The 15,520-nt window shown below is 64.0% G+C and overlaps 3 protein-coding genes across 4 annotated transcripts; 1 reads left to right on the forward strand and 2 right to left on the reverse strand.

Moving 5' to 3' along the window:
• Positions 1-534: 534 nt before the first annotated feature.
• Positions 535-965, forward strand: SMIM12 (small integral membrane protein 12). The gene has a single exon (XM_061360887.1). It carries the CDS (start codon positions 640-642, stop codon positions 916-918), a length of 279 nt encoding a protein of 92 aa, XP_061216871.1. The 5' UTR covers positions 535-639; the 3' UTR covers positions 919-965.
• Positions 966-7,884: 6,919 nt separating this feature from the next.
• GJA4 (gap junction protein alpha 4) lies at positions 7,885-10,066 on the reverse strand. Of its 2 annotated transcripts, none has more exons than XM_061360819.1 (2): positions 9,854-10,066; positions 7,885-9,046 (listed from the first exon to the last, which is right to left on the reverse strand). In XM_061360819.1, exon 2 carries the CDS (start codon positions 9,023-9,025, stop codon positions 7,994-7,996), a length of 1,032 nt encoding a protein of 343 aa, XP_061216803.1. In that variant the 5' UTR covers positions 9,026-9,046; positions 9,854-10,066; the 3' UTR covers positions 7,885-7,993. The 2 variants fall into 2 exon arrangements, with proteins under 2 accessions (XP_061216803.1, XP_061216802.1); XM_061360818.1 differs by having other exon boundaries at positions 9,850-10,066.
• A 1,097-nt stretch (positions 10,067-11,163) lies between these two features.
• GJB3 (gap junction protein beta 3) lies at positions 11,164-12,817 on the reverse strand. The gene is made up of 2 exons (XM_061360888.1): positions 12,000-12,817; positions 11,164-11,755 (listed from the first exon to the last, which is right to left on the reverse strand). The coding sequence occupies exons 1-2, from the start codon at positions 12,755-12,757 to the stop codon at positions 11,740-11,742; spliced, it is 774 nt and encodes a 257-aa protein (XP_061216872.1). The 5' UTR covers positions 12,758-12,817; the 3' UTR covers positions 11,164-11,739.
• Between the last annotated feature and the right edge of the window lie 2,703 nt (positions 12,818-15,520).

The raw sequence follows: 15,520 nt of genomic DNA on the forward strand, positions 1-15,520 counted from the left end.
CCCATGGGTTTCTCCCTGTGAGTTTATCCCCGTGGCTCTCCCCATGGGTGTCTCCCCATGATTCTCCCTGGGGGTCTTTCCCTGTAGATCACCCCTTGGGTCTCCCAGTGGCTTTCTCCACTGTGTGTCTCTCCCCGTGGCTCTCCCCATGGGTCTCTCCCCACGTGTCTCTGCATGTGGGTCTCCCATGGGTCTTTTGCAGTGTGTCTCTGCCCATGGCTCTCTCCCATGGTTTTCCCTTATGGATCTCCCCATGAATCCCCCCCGGTTCTCCCCCTCACTTCCCCCGCGGCAGCCTCAGCGGGGGCCGTTCCTCCAGCACCGCTCTGTCCGCCAGGGGGCAGCACCGCCCCGCAGGGGCCCCAGCTGGGCCGTTGTTGTCCCTGACCGGAAGAGGCGGGCGTTGGCGGCGGCGGCTGGGCCGAGGTGAGCGGGGCCGCCCGGGGCTCGCTCCGGCTGCGGCTGCGGGAGCCCCGGGGTCCCGGCGGGGCCTCTGCGGGTCAGTGCGGAGGTACCGGCGCGGCCCGCACGGTGCGGCCTTGTCCCGCCGGCGCCTCCGAGCCCGCAGGCCGCGGGAGGGCCCGGGCCCGGTTTGTGACCGCCGCTTTCCGCCCCCGAGGCAGGCGCAGCCCCGGCGCCATGTGGTCCGTGCTGTGGGCGGCCGTGCGCTCCAAGGCGCCGTACGTCACCTTCCCGGTGGCCTTCGTGGTGGGGCTGGTGGGCTACCACCTGGAGGGGCTCCTCCGCGGGGACCCGGCGCCCGCGGCCGAGGACGAGAAGAGCATCTCGGAGCAGCGGGAGGAGCGCAAGCTGCAGGAGATCGCGGGCAAGGACCTGACCAAGGTGGTGAGCCTGAAGGACAAGCTGGAGTTCGCCCCCCGCGCCGTGCTCAACAGGAACCGCCCCGAAAAGAGCTGATGCAGAGTTAATGGGGACAAACGGGAGCCCTGCAGTGACTGCCCCCGGGGCTGTCCCACAGCACCAGGCTGCGGGCCCCCCCCCGGCACATGCACGCCTTCCACACCCCCCGGCCTGCACCGTGCCTGGGCAGTGCACTGTGCCCATTGCTGCTCTGTCCCCCGCAGCCCTCCAGAGGGTCGGGGGTTGCCCTCCAGACACAGCACCCAGACCTGCTGTGGGGCAGGGTGGGCAGGGAGCCGTGCTTTGGAGGTGGAACCTGCCTGCAGCTCCCAGCCTGGCCCAGCCCCTGAAGCACAAAACCCGCTGGGCCTGGTTTCACCCACATCTCTTTAGGTTTGGTTTCTTCCGTGGTGTGAGGATGGAAGAAGCAAGGCCCTGAGTGACACGGGGTTGGGGTCAGGCTTCAGGAGGACCTGCTGCCCTGCTTACAGCTCTATTATGGCTCTTTGCAACCCCAACCACAGCACCACGCTACCGCATCACACCCCCAGGAGCCTGAGCAGCAGTGGACATCTCCAGGGAACCCCTCTCTGCTCATCCCCAGGCTTCAAAGTGAGGAAGAGGGACAGGGGAGGTGGAAGTCCTGGCCCTGCTTCCATGGTGAAGCTCTCACTGTGGTGGTGGCTTTGGGCTGGTGTGTAGAGAACAGGGACATCTCTACCCTGTATGGAAACAGCCAGAATAAACTTGTCTGTCCTTGGGCCTCTGTGTGTTCTGCACCAGCCCCTGACCCCAGCCCTGGCTTACGGTGTGCTTCCGCTCCCTCTGTTGTCAACCCCTTTGACCCTGGCAGAAATGCCATCGTTGTCCCTAATGGGCACTGACCTCAGGGCCTGGCAAGGGGGTGGCAGGCAGGAAGGGAGGGGAAGGCACCGAGATCCCAGCCTGTGCTGTGGCTGTTCCCCCTCCCAGCTCCCCAGCCACATCATTGCTTCCCCTCAGCTCCTTATCTAGACAAGAAGGGCTGTGGCAGCGGTAGGTGAGGCCCCAGGGGCCGGGCAGGGGTCCCACTGGGCTGGGCTCTGCGTGGTGGCTATCCTGGGCTGTGTGATGGTTACCCTGGGCTCTGTGTGATGGTTATCCTTGGCTGTGCGTGGTGGATATCCTGGGCTGTGTGTGATGGTTATCCTGGGCTGTGTGTGATGGTTACCCTGGGCTGTGTGTGATGGTTATCCTGGGCTGTGTGTGATGGTTATCCTGGGCTGTGTGTGATGGTTATCCTTGGCTGTGCGTGGTGGATATCCTGGGCTGTGTGTGATGGTTATCCTGGGCTGTGTGTGGTGGTTAACCTGGGCTGTGTGTGGTGGTTACCCTGGGCTGTGTGTGATGGTTATCCTGGGCTGTGTGTGGTGGTTACCCTGGGCTGTGTGTGATGGTTATCCTGGGCTGTGTGTGATGGTTATCCTGGGCTGTGTGTGATGGTTATCCTGGGCTGTGTGTGGTGGTTACCCTGGGCTCTGTGTGGTGGTTATCCTTGGCTGGGCATGGTGGTTATCCTGGGCTGTGCGTGGTGGTTACCCTGGGCTGCCTCCCAGCTTGTTTTTTCCCCTGGTGCCTGAGCGGCCTCGCTCTGCCCTGGCCCTGCCTTCCCCCCGCAGGGACGATAAATCTGCCGTGTCTGGTGCGAAGCCCTGAGGTCAGCAGCTGGGTTGCTGTTTCCCACCGCTGGGGCCGCTTCCTCAGGGCCCTGCTGACAGCTTCATGCCGGCGCTGCCTGGCCATGTTTACCTCCCGACCTGCTCTCCTCAGCTGGATCGCTGCCCTCCAGCCGGGCCCAGAGCCCGGCACCACAGCGAGGCCACAGGCCTCTGCTGTCACGGCATGCGGGGCTGGGCTGGAAGGTGCAGGAGGCTGGGGACAACAGCAAGGCTGTCCCACCTCTGCCCCACTGCTGCCTCCTGCACTAGGGCTCACCTTAGTGCCACCACCATGGTCCCCTTGGCACCGCCCTGAGGTAGCCCCTGCCCTTGGCCTCTCTCTTCCCCAGCCTGGTTGAGGGTTCCCTATTGTGCTCTGGGGTGGGAATGGTCCTGTCCCTTCCCCCAAGCTGGGACCAGCTGGACCCAGCTCGGAAACGTCTTCTCAAACGCCTTTGTTCGGCGCGCCGGAGCGGCTCCCTCGCCTGTTTATAGCCCATTGATCTGCCTGTTCCCAGGCCCGGCCGGGCACAATCGGGCTTTGTCGGGGGCTCGCTGCCCCATTTCCTCCCCTGGGCCCACGCGGTGTCGGTCGGGGGGGCTGCTCTGGTGCAGTGCCCTTGGGAAGGGCTGAGTCCCGATGGGGCTGCGTGGGCACCGATGGCATCTCACTGGAGAGCCTCTGCCCTGCTCCCTGCACCGCTGCCTGGCTGGCCCTGCTGCCTTTCCCACTGGTTTCCATGCGTCTCCCGTCCATCCCTGCGGCAGACACTGGCTGTGGAGTTCCCGTGAAGCTGCTTCCCAGAGACCGGTCGCCTTTCTCCTAAGGCCTTGGTGCCGTAAACCCACCCTTCCTCCCATTGAATCCCAACAATGTGCTGCCTGGGAAGCGCCGGCTGGACAAGAATAGGAGCCGGCGAGCGCTCAGGGCTGGGGTGAGCAGCACAGTGGATCATGAAGAGTGAGAGGAAGCTTTGCTGAATAAGCCATTATGGCAAGAAACTGCACACAGCCCCTCAAGTGCAAGTCCTTGGCCTGGTCCAGCACTTTGCAATCCAGCTGTTCCCAGCCTGGCACAGCTGGTGCTGCAGTGGCACTGCCTTGTCCCAGGCCTGTGTTCTGTGTGAGAGCATCCTCCCAGGGCTGCTCCAGCTCCTGGGGCCGGCTGCATTGTGCCATAGAGCAGGGCTGGAACCTGGCAGCTGCAGGAGTGCTGCCTGTCCCTGCCCAGCCCATGGTGGCTATGCCCAGGGCTCAGGAGCAACGAGCTGGCTCTTTAGCCCTTGTCATGGCCCTGCTGCCTTGCTGCAGCCTCCAGGCTGAGCCTCTGCCCTTCCTGGTGCTGGGTTTGCTCCTGGGGTTCCACCACAAACAGCTTGGGAGAGGTGGCGGTTTCCAAGGCAGGATGGGGCAAACCGGGGCTGTGCAGGGGTGAGCTCGTTGGGGTCAGCCCAGGGGACAGGGAGGGCTGCTGTGCAGGCAGGAGCACTGGGAGCTCTTGGCACGGCTCGGCCATGTCCGGTCAGGTCAGAGCAGGGATGCTCCAGCTGTGTGGGCTGGGACACGGTGACCCTGCGCTGGCACAAGGGCTGCTCAGAGCCAGCAAGGCCTGGAGTGATGCTGCTCTGGGGCCCGAGGGCCTCACACTCCCATGGAGCAGCGCAGTCACCCCGGAGGACCCAGGACATGCAGGCAGTTGGTGTCCCTGCAGCCCTGGGACATGGAGGGTGCTCACCCCAGCTCCACTGGAGAGCAAGCCGTGCATCCCCGTGGCCCCAGGGACATCTGCTCCCTCCCGTCCCAAAGCCGAGGCTGTTTTCCCAGGCTCCAGTTCTGCCCTTTCCATGAAGGCAGCCGAGTCCTTTCCCAGCCTCCCCGACTCGCTCATCCCTGCCTGTGCCTGTGCTCCGTGCCCTGCCTGATGGCTCCCTTCTGCAGCCAGCAAAGCCCTGAGGTGCTGTGGCAGAGGAGCAGCTTTGCTCTACACTGAGACACATCCCTGGGGACAGCTACAGTGGGACACGGCCCCTTCACACTTGGCATTGCCTCTTGCAGCCACAGCTCAGGGCTGGCTCCCCATCCCCATTGCTTTCAGGCCACATCATCCTCCAGTACCAGGAAAAGCCGCTGCAGCAGCTCCCAGTGCTGCAATGGGACAATGCCCCTGGCAGGAGCCATTCCCAGCCTGGGGTGGGCAGGGGGTGCCAGGCACCGCGGTCCCGTTGCTTCGGCACAAGGAAGCGGCTGGAGGGGAGCGACAATGTCAGGATGCGGGAAGTCATCGGGGCTATTGAGCGCGTTTCCTCCCGCCCGCGGTTCTCACACGGGGCCACGTTCATTGTGTGCCGTGCCCGCGCGTGGAGGGCTAAATATAACCCGGGCCCAGGGAGGAAGGGAGCTCTTTGGGGTTTGCTGTTCCCTCGCTCTGCACTGCTGGCAGCGGGGCTGACAGGGGCAGGGTTGTGCCTGCTTTGGTGTCGCCTCAATGGTGGGTGCTGCCGGCACGGGGTCTGTGGGTCTGTGCCCAGCTCAGGAGGATGCTCCTGCCCAACCACCCTGAGGGGCTGCAGGAAATGGGGTGCTGGGAAGCTGTGGCAGAGCCCTGGGCATGTATGGGGTGTCCAGCACTGTGTGTGTGTGGGGGACATGCTGCGGCCCTGGCTGGTATCCCCCTGCCCTGTGCCCTTTCTCCCTCTTGGACGCAGCTTTGCTCCCTTCCTGTGGCGCTTGGATTTAGGCACTTGCTGCCTTCTGTATGCTGGAAAAGCTTAAAAATAAACTGGTGCTCAGCCAGCGCCTCGGGCAGAGCCTTGCTGCGGCTCCTGACCCCAGACCACGACAGGGCTAAGGGCAGGGGGTGCCCAGCATGGACTGGGGCGCTGAGTCCAGAGCTGGGTCATGGGGTGTCCATGGGGAGCCCCTCACCGCAGCGCTCAGGCTGCCCGTGCTGTCGCAGGGCATCACGGTTCAATGCCCAGCACTGGGGTGGCGAGTGTCATTCCCAGGGAAGGACCGGAGGAGCCTGTTTACTCAGGACGGAGCTCGGAGGTGTGAGAAAGGCCGAGCCCGTCCGGCCGCTGCTATCTGTCCCCAGGCTGTGCCAAAGGCGCTGCCTGCGCCCTTATCAGCAGCAACCTTCTATTTGCCTAAGGGCCGCCTGCCTCTGGGGGGGGGCTGCTGCCAGCACCAGCCCCGCTGCAGCCCCCTCCCCGGCCCCCCCCGCAGGTGAGACCCTCACTGTTGTTGTTGGCCTGTGCCACGGGCACCGGGTCAGCGCAGCCACCCCGGGCCGCCTTGTCACAACACGGGAACAATAGCGGGACGCGGAGCCGGGTTTGCGCAGCGCCGGCGCCCGGGCACCGCGGCCAAGCAGAGGAGCTCTCGTCCCTCTTTGTTTTGCAGCTTTCCAAGCGTGATGCTCCCCGGTGCCAACACAAATATCAGCCCAGGAGAGGGCTGAGCGCACGGCCCGGCTGCGCCGTTACCTTTCACACGGGCATTTCCTCCTGGCTGGGGCTGCGGGGCTGCTCCCCGAGAGCTGCAGCTCTGCTGGTGCCTGGGGAGCACGGGGCTGCGGCCCCCTCTTGCTCTGGGGGGCTCCGGGGCATCCCCCGCAGGCAACAGCAGGAGCAGGGCAGGGTCCGTGCAGAGGGGATCTGCCCCAGCATCCTCCCGCAGGGCACAGAGGAGGGTGAGGGCTGTGCGTGCACCCCAGACCCCCCCAGGGGATGTCACCCCCCTCATCCCCAGCAGGGAGAGGAGCCAAGGGCAGGCTCTGCACCAGGGGTGCCTCCCTCTGCACTTCCTTCAGCAGCTGATGGCAGCGATATTACCCCTATCATCACCCATATTTCATTCTCTCCAGGGTATTTTTAGGCCGTCCCACCCTTGCTGAGGGGGCCCTCGGCAGAAAGCAGGCTCTGCCCTGCGCTGGCTTGGCCAGAGAACCTAAACAACAGCCCCAGCCGCATTGTGTGCCTTTATCTGTGGCTCATTTCCACCTATTATGCAGCCACGAGCGGCTCCACGGCCTCCACTGGGTTTATCTGCAGCAGAGCTGGGGCAGAGCGAGAGGGGCTGAGCTCTGCTTTGGGTCACCAGGAGCTGAATGGCCGCAGACAGACCCTGGGCTGCTGCTGGGCTCGAGGGGACGGGATGCTACAGCAGTGAGGGTTGTGCTTTCAGTGGTTGCATGGCCTTGGCATCACAGCTCCCCTTCACCCATGCCCATCCCTCATCCCCAAACCCTTACCCCTCATCCCAGAGGCAGCAGTCACATCACACATCACTGCTCTTCATTCATCCAACTTTATTCAACAAGGTACAACACTGAGTCTGCTGGGGGAAAGGAACAGCACGGAGGGCAGTGCCCACATCCCACCCTCATGCCTGGGTCACGCAGGACCTTCCCCTTTCACAGCATCGGTGGGATGCAGAGTCAGAGGCAATGCTCATGTGGCAGCAGTTGGTTCTTCCATCCCTCCCCAGCACCTCAGCCCACAGCAGGAGACGACCAGTACAAAGCAGTAAAACCAGTAACACCAAACCAGTAGTCGTGAGGCTCGTTCCTCCCCTCATAAAACCCCCACCGGGCTGAGGGGCACGCAGCCGGGCTGACAGAGCTCCCCAGGCCCCTGCAGAGCTGCACCTTTAAGGCAGAAAACTCCGTGCTCAGGCCAGCAGGTTAAAAATAACTTAGACACACGCATCCCATGGGAAAGGATCCAGGGCCAGGAGGCGCGGGGGGGGGGGGCTGGGAATTGCGCTCCCAGGGCGCCCGAGTGGTGACCCTGCAGCCATCGGGATGAGGCGGTCACTGCAGAGCCCTGCTGCTGCCTTAACCCCCCCGTGTCCCACGGGGAAGGGGCAGCTCCTGCAGCAAACCCTGGCCAGGAGCCACTGGTCCCAGCTCCAGGGTGACAGGAAGGGGCTGGTGGCCAGGACCCTCAGGCAGCGCTGCCCCGGCCCTGCCAGGCTCCAAGCAGAGGCTGGAGGTGAGCGGCTTCCCACGGCCACACGCTTGGATCTCCCGGTGCTGGCGGCGGCTCCAGAGAGCCCCAGGGTCCGGCCAAGCGCAGCTCCTAAAGGGCAGCATCCTCCCGCCATGGCCCCGGGGACAGGCTGTTCCCAGCCGCGGGGCTCCAGGGATTTCGCCCTTTCCCACGGCGCGGCGTGTGGGACGCGGTGTCCCGGGGAACGCTGCGCAGTTTCCTTCCTTGCAGGGTCCAGTGGGGAAAACAGGAGGGAGCAGAGGCTCCGCTCCAGGGCACTGCTGAGCCCCAAGCCCGAGCACCGCGTCCCGTGGCAGGCAGGTCAATGTGGGCCTGGGTACCGCACAGCACCAGGCAGGAGGCAGCTCCTGCCCATGGCCAGCACCTTCAAGGCACAAGGGGCCAAGGAATGTCCCCCCCCGGGCGGCCAGGGCCAGCCTGGCTCTAGACATACTGCTTCTTGGAGGCTGAGCTCCCGGGCCGGCTGCTCAGTTTATCCTCTGGGATGGGGGCGTCGGCAGCCCTGGGGGCATAGGGGTCTGACAGGGGTCTGCTGCTGCTGCCCAGCGCCAGGTTCTCCTCGTTGTGGAAGTTGGCCCAGTTCTGCTCGCTGGAGAGCTTGTTGAAGGCCTGGTAGGACGGTGTGTGGCTCTCGGCCATGGGCAGGAAGGGGTAGTGCTTGTGTGGGTAGGCACCTGAGACCATGTCACTGGCGAAGGCATCCCGGCTTGGGATGGCTGGGTCCGACACCTTCTTGATGTTGCTAAGCAGGTTCTTGCAGCAGAGGTGGAAGAGCTCCAGGAGGTTCAGGATTAAGGAGATGAGGCCCATCACCAGCATGAAGATGATGAAGATGCTCTTCTCGGTAGGGCGGGAGATGAAGCAGTCCACCTGATGCGGGCAGGGGTCCCTCTTGCACACATAGCGGGGCACCATGGAGAAGCCGTACAGGTACCACTGACCAACAAGGAAGCCAGCCTCAAAGATGCTCTTGCAGATCACACTGGTGATGTACGTCCACATCAGCGCCCCTCGGATCTTGAGCCTCCCATCCTCCGACACATAGATCTTGGACATCTTCTTCTCTATGGCTGCCAGTGCCTGCTCGATCTTTGGGTCCTTGCTGTGGATAGCCCGGAGCTCACTCTCCTGTTGCTTCAGCTTCTCCTCCTTCCGTGAGAGATAGACAACATGGCCCAGGTAAACCAGGGTTGGGGTGCTGACAAAGAGGAACTGGAGCACCCAGTAGCGGATGTGGGAGATGGGGAAGGCTTTGTCATAGCAGACGTTGGTGCACCCGGGCTGCTTGGTGTTGCACACAAAGTCCGACTGCTCGTCCCCCCACACAGACTCCCCAGCCAAGCCCAGGATGAGGATGCGGAAGATGAAGAGCACGGTGAGCCAGATCTTCCCGATCACAGTCGAGTGCTCCTGGACTTGGTCCAGCAGTTTCTCCAGGAACCCCCAGTCACCCATCTTCTATGGAGCCTCCTGCCTCTGCCGATGGAGAGGGGAGAGGGGCCAAGTCAGTGCTCTGTTTCCGTGCTGGAGAGCACAGATGGGGCCACCTAAACCCCTCAGGACACTGCTCTGCACAGGGGCCCAGCAAACCCACTGAGGAACATCCCACCCCCGAGGGATGGAGCTGGGTGCAGGAGTGCTCCTCCTGCACCCCACTGCCCAATAGGGAAACACGGGGCTGGGGGGCAACAGGCAGCACAGGGACTTACCTCCTCCAGCAGCACTCAACCCACAGCACCTGTGGTTTGTGGCTGTCCTGACCTCCCGGGGGACATCCCACAGCAAAGGGCTCATTGCCTTTTCGGTTTGGGGCTGCCCCAGGTGCCCACAGCACCCAGAGAGGGGGCACAGCAGGGGCACATTTGCCTCTCTTACAGCCCAGCTTTACCAAAGGGCAGAAAGCAGCAGGGGGGCAGGAGGGGAACCGCAAACCCCGGGCTACAGCAGCCACCCCAATGCCTATTCAGGGCTCACCCCAAACTGAAGGGTCACCTCCTACGCAGCTCCCTTTCCATGGGGCAAGGACACCCCAGCCCCAGAGCCTTGCCCACACTCACCGCACAGACCCGCTGCTGCTCCGGGCCCCTCGGGCTCCCCCGGGCTGCAGCGAGCCCAGCCCGGCTGGGGAAGCTGGGAAGCGGCCGCAGCCCCAGCTCCTGATGAAGCGGGCAGAGGTGCCCGCTGCGCCGCTAAAGGGGCGCCCGGCAGCGGTGGGTACCGCAGGCACAGGGCTCCCAAGCGGTGCCCGGTGCCCCGAGGGGGTCCCCGGCGCCGTGCACTCACCTCCGCCGCTCCGGGCAGTCCCGCCTGGCTCGGGCCGCGCTGGGTGTTTGCGGGGCGGCTCTGGCCGTGCGGGGCCCGGGGGAGCCGGGGGAGGAGCGCGGGCAGGAAACAGGGGCCGGGGCTTAGCGCTGGGCCGCAGGTGCGCGGGGCCGCCCCGTCCCCGCTACCCCCGGGGGGCGGCCCCCACGGGGCGGGTCCGCGGAGCTCCGGACCCGCAGCACAGCGGGGACCGTCGGGGCCGAAGCCGGTGGGGTCGGCGGGGGCCCGCGTGTCCCGGAGCGCTCGGCCCCGGCTGCGGCTCCGCCTGCGCCCGTCGGGAGGGACCCATCGCGCTGTACGGACCCTGAGCGGGTGACCCCAGCGCTCGCAGTCCCGGGGGTTGCGGCGGGGCGTCCCCGCGATGCTCCGCTCCCTGCCCGCTCCGGCAGCGGGTCCGTGAGGCGCGACGGGCGCTGGGTGGTGCTGGAGCCCCATCGGAGCCCGGGTCTGGAGCGGGGCTCTGCTGTCGCGGGGCTCGGACGGGGCGCTGCGGGGGTGCGGAGGCCCCGTAACACGGAGGTGGGGCAGCGAGGGGGGAGTGCTGCTGTTTAATACGCAGGCTTCAGTCCTGCTGGCTTCGGGGGTGCAAAACCCCTGCGTATGCCCCCACTCGGTGTCCTGCAGAGCTGCAGAGGGCTTGGCACAGGCTGTGGGGACCTTGGACTTGCCTATTAGACCCAGAAACTAGGCCAGGCTGCGCACACAAGTGGGAGTTGCCACCTCTCCCACACCAGGACGTGGCATTTCCTCCTCAGACAGTGTCAGGGCTGGACCAGCGTCCTGACACTTAATAACTGCCACCCTTGAGGAATGCCCATGTGCTGCTCCGTGACACCAGGGTGCTGCAGAATCCAGCCATCCCACTGCGAACGCCACTTCCCCTCCGCCATTCCTCAGTGATGCCCTGTGCCCCACGAGCCCTCGATGGGTGGCAATGTTCACCTCTGAGGGGCTGTTCCAAGAGCACAAAACCACTCACGGGGCTGGGGCCATGAGCAGAGCTGGACACACGGCTGAGCGGGCACCAGCAGCCCCTGCTGCTTAAGGAGAGATTGAACGGAAAGCATTGCTATTTATTGTAATATTCATCAAGGTTTAGTAAATAATTGATGCTGATCCCTCCTTGATTTCCTTGGGGACCAGCGTGCGGTTCTGGGTGAATTGGAGTTTAACGACGCGTGACAAGCCAGGAGGAGGCAAGGATGGACACCGGGCTCAACCCACACTGCTGCGGGTGGGAGAGGGGGACCCAGCTGCACTCTCCTGGGGAACCTCTGCAAATCCATTTCTTCTGCCCTCACCAGTCCCTCCAGTTAACAGCGCACAAAGCAGATCCCAGTGCCCATAAACAACACATTTATTGGCCTTTTGGATCCATAGCTCATATTGTGTGTGACATCCGTCCAAGGTGAAGGGGGATGCAAAGGTATCGAGGGAAGCAGCAGAGCCAGAGAGGGCATCTGGGTAGGAAACCAGCATGGTGCTTGCATGAGCAAAGGGGCCTGGTGTCCTGCCCCAGTACTGGCCAACAGGGCAAATGGGGCCAACCAAGCCCTGCTCCTCCGTGATTCCTCTGGTGCATGAAGAGGGCTCTGGCCATGGCGTTGAGCTCAGCATCTCTTTAGGGCATTGCTGTGATGTCCAAGCCCCGTGGCACCACCGCGAGCAGCAAGGCCAGCTCCAGGGCTGCCCTCACCTTACCTGCATCTGCTCAGCCATACAAGGGCCTCTCTTGGGGGACTTTAGTCGTTGGGATCAGTCATTTCTTGCACCTTGAGGGTTCAGGGACTTGGAGGCTTGAAAAGCATCTGGGCCATGGGGAGGCGAGGCGGCTGGGATGGGCTTGCTCACAGCTCCTCTCCTCTGCGGGAAGAACAGACACCCTCAGGCATGTCCATGGGCAGCCAGCACCAACGTCCCTGTGCTGCTGGCACAGCCGGAACGTGCCCATAGTCCCAACCAGGAGCTTTCCCATGGATGTGTCCCCCTCCCCTTACAGCCATCGAGGTCCCACCATCCCTGCACACTCCTCCCTCCCTCCGCCCTCCCAGCAGCCCATCAGACAGCATCGAGGCTGGGAGCTGAGGCCCGCAGGGCGGTCACACACCTCGTCTGGCACTTGTTGTCCTTCTCCTCATTCTTGAGGTGGCAGCGGCACGTGGAGGCCTTGCTGTAGCTGACCGAGTGCTTGGTGGACTTCTTCCACCTCCGCGCACGCCGCACAACCCGCTTGAAGATGAGGTAGAAGATCTCACAGACGGTGAGGACGATGCAGATGGAGGACGCTCCGACCATGAAATAAGTGAAGACTCTTTTCTCGGTCGGCCGAGCGATGTAGCAGTCTACAATGTTGGGGCAGGGGTCCACGTTGGAGCACTTGACCAGCCGTGGCAAGTCGAAGCTGTCCCACATCTTGTGGAGGAGGTAGAGGAACAGGATCTCTATGATCAGCTTGAAGAAGAGGCTGAGCAGGTAGGTCCACCACAGCCCGCCGTGCTTCTTGCCCGTGTTGCTGTAGAGCTTGGGGCAATCCTCCCCATTCTTCTCCCGGTTCTTCTTCTCGCGGTCCTCCCTGTAGGCCACGTGCATGATGACCAGGAGGGAAGGACAAGTGACAAAGATGAGCTGCAGGGCCCAGAGGCGGATGTGGGAGATGGGGAAGAAGTGGTCATAGCAGACGTTGGTGCAGCCCGGCTGCCGCGTGTTGCAGTCGAAGTCCTTCTGCTCGTCCCCCCACACGCGCTCGGCAGCCACCACGTAAACCAGCACGCGGAAAACAAAGACCACGGAGAGCCAGATGCGGCCGAAGGCTGTGGAGTACTTGTTGACCCCACTGAGCAGCGCCTGCAGCGTCTTCCAATCCATGGTGCCTGATGGAGAGCAGAGTCACCCAACCTGGAGAAACCCCAGCAGAAGCAGTGGGTGAAGAGCAACGGGGGCACCTCATCATTTGCTACGCTTCATTCTGCCCCCGCTGGGCTCTGTCCTGGGTCTGGGATGTGGGGACAGTCCCACCCGCAGACAGTGAAGCCCATCCCCACACCCCTCCGGTGGTGGAGGTGACTCAGCCTCTCTGCACTTCCGTCTGACAGAGCCTTTGCCGTAAGGGATGAGCCACGCGGCCAAGAGCCTGTCACCACATCCAGCCTGACTGCGTGTGATGGTGTAAACTGGCAGCATGCTCCACTGGAGCAGGCCAGGATCAACAGGGAGAGGCCGTGCCCAGGCAGCAGGCGGGGGGAGCTTGGCATTCCAGCAAAGCAAAGGTCTGTGAGTACCCCATGTCCCATGGGCCAGGGTGCGAGGGGACCCTGCAGCACATTTCCATCCCCAACTGCATCTTCATTCTCCCCCACTGCCTGCAGGCGCATGGGCTGGTGCCCACCAGGATGGTCCCCAGTGCCTTGCCAGCCCCCTTCAGCTTCCCAGCACTGAGGCACAGGGTCAGTGGTTGCTTCATGTTCCTCTTCCATGGTGGGAAGGATGGGGGCAGCGGGAGCCCCCTGGAAACCCACCCTGGCATGGGAAGGGCTGAGCTGGCTCTCCATGGGTGCAGCACCAGACCAGCAACGCACCCCAGCACACTCCCCTGCACAGCCAGCACCAGCACATTGTGGGGATGGATGCGGCCCTCTACCATTATGGAGATCCCATGGGATCCCAGCTGGTCCCAGCCTTCCCTGAGCCTCAGATTCTCTGTGGGTGCAGGTACAAACCAGCGGCTGTGCTTTGCTAACGCCAAGAGGTGAAGGGGCAGCGGCTGCTGGGAGACACCAGGGACTCGAGTTTGCTGCCGCAGGTGATGCCCGAGGCAGCCGTGCATGGATGAGAATGGGGCTGCTGAAAGCGAGAGTCCATGCATGTCACCAGTGTGTCACCAGCACGTCCCTGCCCCGGCAGCACCGCCAGCGGCCCCGGGGCCCCGCGCCGGCCAAACCAGCTCCACAGCTCAGCCTGGGGCTCCCCAGTGCAAGGCTTTAACTGGGACCCGGAGCGCTGCTGCTGCCTGGATCCATGAGCCCGGGCGGGTTTCAGCCAGGGCTGCGCTGGCAGCTCCTCACCGGCTGTAAAGGTGCCTCCCCTGGCACAGGGCTTCAGAGCCAGGCTGGGTCTGACCCTGCTTCTGAGGAGCTGAGGGGTCCCCGCTGCCACTGACATGAGCACAGGGGGTTGCAGTGTAGGGGTGAAGAGCAGAGCAGAGCAAGTTGAGGCCAGGGCCCGGGAGGTGGCACCGGGGCTGGCAAATGCTTCCAGTGGGAACATGTCCCAGGCACCACCAGATCAAAGGCCTCATTCAACCCCAAGCGCTAATTCCTTCCGTCCCAGCTACTCAGGTCAAGCAGCACCGTGTGCTCACACAGAATCACAGAACCATGGAATGGTTTGGGTCAAAGGGACCTTAAAGCTCCTCCAGCTCCAACCCCTGCCACGGGCAGGGACCCCTTCCACTGGAGCAGCTTGCTGCAAGCCCCTGTGTCCAACCTGGCCTTGAGCACTGCCAGGGATGGGGCAGCCACAGCTTCTCTGGGCACCCTGTGCCAGCGCCTCAGCACCCTCACAGTAGAATTCCCCCTCCCATGGAGCTGTTGCCCATTGCCCACCCGGTGCCCCCCAAGTCGTACCTGGAAGGGGCTCAGGCTCCTTCCTGGCTCACCAGGGGCTCTGTGCTGGGCAGTGCCCAGCGCGGGGCATGGCCGGGGTGCGATGGCACAGGGGTGATCACGGTGCTGTCGTCCGGGGAGTCCTGGGGCTGCAGGGAAGGAACAGAGCCTGGAGCACTGCCTGGAGCCTGCGGGGCTGCTCGGGAGCCCCTGCTTTCCCCTCCTCAGCCAAAAGCCCGGAGTCCCTGCACAGCCCCAGGGTGAATGCCCCCTCGCCAGCCAATTCCCCCATGCCCATTCCTAGGGCCACCCCTGATACCCAGCACCCATCTGCCCTGGTACCCACGTGCCTGGCTCAGTCCAGTGCCAGCTCCAGCCATGGACCCGCGGCAGCGCAAGAAGGGGTTGGGAGCTCCATGCCCAGCCCCATGCCGGTGCGTGCTGTGTGCCCCACGGAGCACACGGAGCAGGGACAGCGCTCCCGGTGCACTGGGCTCTGTGGGCAGCACTGATTTGCCTCCCGGGGAGCCCAGCACCATCACCAGCCCCTGGTGTGCCAGCCCCCTGCGTCACCAATGGGTGCCGGGTCCTGCCCCGCGTGGGTGCAGGGTGCGGGGCTGAAAGCGCCCAGCTCCTGCCTGGGGTGCAAGCGCAGCACCTTTAGGGGGGGCTCAGCCCTTCTCAGCCCCTGGGGATAACGGTGGGACAGAGGAGTGAGGCCTGGGGTGGCCATTCCTGCTCCTTGGGCCATCCCCCTGCATCCCCCCCTCACCCGGGTGTGCAGCCCCACAGAGCAGTGGCCCCAGCACTGTCGGTAGGGTCCCGATGGGCACTGTGCAGTACTGGGGTCCCTGCAGGCGCAGCAGCCCCAGCCATAACACAGCTCCCACCATCACCGCCTTAGCACCATGGGAGCTGTCCCCCCTGGGAGCACCCTGGAGGTACCTGCCTGGCCGGCAAAGGGCCAGAGGGAGGTGGTCGGATCCGGGATCGGAGCAGGGGAGCTCTTCCCTGTCGGCGTTGCCTG

This window comes from Neopsephotus bourkii, unplaced genomic scaffold (genome assembly GCF_033783945.1).
Source record: "Neopsephotus bourkii isolate Nb327-2 ecotype Australia unplaced genomic scaffold, CSIRO-AGI_Nbou_v1 NB_1036, whole genome shotgun sequence".
NCBI classification, from domain to species: domain Eukaryota; kingdom Metazoa; phylum Chordata; class Aves; order Psittaciformes; family Psittacidae; genus Neopsephotus; species Neopsephotus bourkii.